This window comes from Perkinsus marinus (genome assembly GCF_000006405.1).
Source record: "Perkinsus marinus ATCC 50983 genomic scaffold scf_1104296944404, whole genome shotgun sequence".
Classification (NCBI taxonomy): Eukaryota; Perkinsozoa; order Perkinsida; family Perkinsidae; genus Perkinsus; species Perkinsus marinus.
The window spans coordinates 259,925-263,588 of record NW_003211409.1 but is presented as its reverse complement, the minus strand read 5'-3'; the positions used below and the strand labels follow the sequence as shown (position 1 = coordinate 263,588).

At 44.5% G+C, this 3,664-nt stretch overlaps 2 protein-coding genes across 2 annotated transcripts in view; both read right to left on the bottom strand.

Moving 5' to 3' along the window:
- The window catches only part of Pmar_PMAR001087 (hypothetical protein), a gene marked incomplete at both ends in the record, with an annotated part of 2,807 nt that extends 1,093 nt beyond the window's left edge, over positions 1–1,714 (bottom strand). The window contains 4 exons of the mRNA XM_002780449.1: positions 106–159; positions 213–359; positions 414–497; positions 1,628–1,714. Coding sequence (XP_002780495.1) covers positions 106–159; positions 213–359; positions 414–497; positions 1,628–1,714 — 372 coding nt within the window. The remainder of the gene's footprint in view (positions 1–105; positions 160–212; positions 360–413; positions 498–1,627) is intronic.
- A 178-nt stretch (positions 1,715–1,892) lies between these two features.
- On the bottom strand, positions 1,893–2,252 carry Pmar_PMAR001086 (hypothetical protein; the record flags this gene model as incomplete). The annotated part of the gene is made up of 2 exons (XM_002780448.1): positions 1,893–2,023; positions 2,075–2,252. 2 exons carry the CDS (start codon positions 2,250–2,252, stop codon positions 1,893–1,895), a joined length of 309 nt encoding a protein of 102 aa, XP_002780494.1.
- Between the last annotated feature and the right edge of the window lie 1,412 nt (positions 2,253–3,664).

Here is a 3,664-nt window from a genome sequence, read left to right as displayed (position 1 = left end):
ACTGATCTCCGACAGAAGTAGTCCACATTGAGCGGTAGAGATTCCGAATCTCGTAGTAACTGCATCACATCTCTTTAACAACCACTACCCAGACCCGACACCCACCGAGCCGACGCCACGCTGAATCATCATGCCATACGACAAGTCACTGGAGGGTATCTAAGAATGAAATCCAAACCATCAACTACAGCAATAAAGCGTCGTTTTAGTACCTTAACTGTTATATGTAAACTGCCCTGCTCCTGTGAAGCCCTAGCCCGATGTATGACCCCTCGCGGTATGAGCAACAAGTCGCCCTCTTCCAGCGTCACACTGTACAGCGGCTCACCCAAGTTGTCTATAGGCATGTCCTTTCCAACCTGTCCACAACCAGCACGCTGATATAACCCTTGACAAGCAACTCCTATAAGTACCTCCTCGCCAGGGTAGGGGTGACTCGAGGAACTGTCGTATACATCCCAATGCTTTCGGCCCTTACATTGTAGTATTAGAGCATCCTACATGAAGGAACGTCTGGCTTCAACTGTTGATACCAGTGTGGGAATATGTGCACATGGTCAGCTACATGTGTTGCTAGGAATATGAAAATCTTGAGGAAATTTTGAGAAATTATCGTTGATTTTTGTACACTTCCATCCAGAATCGTGTGAATTTTTCATAATATAGTTAGGAAATTTATGAGCTCAGTTGAGGGAACTAAACATATATTCCCACACTGGTTGATACAAATGGCCTTCACTTCTCACGATACACACTATCATCAAAATAATACTCATACCTCTAACACGCTAGATTCAAGTATACTAGAATATAGATTGCTTGTAGACTATTGATCTGTACAGCATGCATGTGCGTTTTCCGTTCGTCATCGAATCGGAAAAAACAAAGCCGTCAACAATAGCCTTCCCGACAAACCTCGCAATCAGAGTGAGGCCGCACCGCAAACCGCCTAGGAGGCGTCAAATACGCCACCCCATACACGTGGAGGAAGAACCTGTACCATTACTCATGGCCGGAATCGTAATAAGACTTTGATACTTGCGGAGCTCGTTGCAAATCGAATCAACCCAAGGCCATGCGCGCTCACATTTATTACAGACCACCGAGGCACCTGACAACAACAAGAAGAACTTCTCTCGTGAGTTTCTGATGCTTCAAATGCTCACCATCTAGATACGCAAAATATGGGCTCTTTTTCCTACTGAAATAAGGCGACCCGTCTCTATAGAAAAATACACTGTCAGCATCTGATCTCGAAAATGATGTCATTTTCATGAGACTTGAGGAGTACCAAATAGTGACAGTCTGGAAAGCATTTGACAGTAGTCATCCCAAGTACATTCCGAAGTCGGAAAGGCTTTCCGGTATACCTGATGAGTGTAATTGTGAGCTCGGGGGTGTGACTCTCGGTCAGTGTGGGAAAATACGCACATGGTCAACTACATGTGTGGTCGGCGATATGAAATTTTTGAGGTAATTTCGACAAATTCGCATTTGTTTCTATACACTTCCACTCGAAATTCGGGTCCCGAATATACCCACGTATAAACTCCTATAATAAATGAGGAAACTCCCGAGTTCAGTTGAAGAAAGCGAACATATATTCCAACGCCGTGTGCGAGCGTACCTTAGCACTGCCGCCTCGAACAACGTCTACCATAATTTCATTACGAGATAGTAGACGGGAAATCCACTCATTGGTAGACCATGGCATTGTCAAGCAACCTCCTAGGTGCGGTTGTAGTTCCCACCACTACACTGTACGCAACGCCCATTTAACGCGATATAAAAATGCTCTCAAATATTCCTCATGGGCCGACTATCATCATCATAACAATAATAAGACACCCCTCGGAGTGCCGTGTGCGAGTGATATGCAGCTTGTGAGCATCTTAGATAAGCCGACCCTTAGGAGGACCACCGTAGATTTGCCCCAAGATACTGCCACCTCTAGGTAGCATGGTCTTGATAGCCGCCCAACCCGACAAGTAGACGATCACGAGAATAATGAAGTTCCTCGGGACTGAGAAAAGGACCAATACAGTAGCGCCAGGTCACTGTGATGAAGCCTTACCAACTCTCCATGCTCTGTCCTCCCTAACAGGTGATCCCCAGCCGAATGGTTGTTCAGGGGTCCTCTTAGCAAGGGCAGTGGGCGGGGCTACCTTCTTAGTAGTAGTAAGTGGATACACTGGTGTAGACGGCATCTGGAACACCGACCCACGAAACCTCACAAAGGCACGACGTAGCATTGTTGAAAGAACCAACTGCTGTTGTAAAGGTTGCACGAACCTTTGAATTGGCGTGTTGATTGCAAAAAGCGCGCGCCCAGTAAAAGCGCTGTGCGGACAATGGGCGTAAACAGGTACCAGAAATTTCAGAATTTCTGGAGGGTGGTTCGATGTGCGAAGTAGATTGCACAGGTGTAAAGCGTTCACTAGAACTGAGCCCAGAATCCGACAGCTGCATAACACAATGCGGCGACTCACTAATAGAATGCATAGATAATACAGATCAGATACAGTTCTATATGTAGACGAGATAGAGATCACAATAGAGATCGATGATAGACCACCAGAGTAGACGGACGGGTAGATCACAAGGATCAAACGAACTTAAATCCAGTATTTTAGTCCAATAAAGCCTTTGATTGAAACGGTTAGATTCTAGGCGAGCGCCATAGAATCCTGCGCTGCCTGAGGGTCAGCACATACCCCGTAGATGGTCCGTGTTTAGACACATCTGTAGAGACCATCTCATAAACCATACCTTAATTGACTATATAAAGCAGACAAATACAATATAGGTATACGAATCTAGTTTATGATCTATAGAGAAAAAGTAGAGATGTCATTAGGGACATCGATAGTGATACCAATGTAGATATCGTCATAGCGGATGCAATCGTAGATACTAACTACTAGAGCATCTCCTTATACCACCTAATAGATAGACCACGGCCAATAATCGTCTAGGCCACTTAATCCAAGATAGAGTGCTTATCCTCCTCATAGTAATCATTGGTGATAGAACTCGCTGATCATAGAGGTGAGACAACTAGAAATCTATGAACGTACAAGGAAGTAGAAAGCGTACTGGAATAGATCGCAAACTACAATAGTTCTCAACTCTAGAATGGACAATGAACTATCTTATAGCTAAAATAGATCATCGCGGCGCAAGGTGGCGCAAGATACAATATCGACTTCACCGGCACAATTAGACAGCGCATGTTGATAATCATCGAATAGAGATAGAAACTACCAGACACTGCTCTATAGATATACCAATAATCTATATAATACTAGAACGTTAGGTGCTAGAAATATGACGATATAGATAGATGCACGCATACACATCACTAGAACCACGACAGCGAGAGAGTCACGAATTAGAGCCAGCAACTCTAATACCTTTAGAGTTGTAGCCGATCTAGCAGATTCCTAGTACGTTCTAGAAGAGAGCGTGTTAGGGGTCTGGTAGAGGACGTTATATAAATCACCTTAGTGCGAGACACCTCGTAGAGACCTCATTGGAAGTGGACACGCACCAGATATATCTGTCACGAGAGTAACAGGGCTTAGACATAAAGATTCCGAGTTGACAGTATAGCATTCAATAGAAGCCAATCCACGATAAGTCGATGTATCATTTGAGATAACCA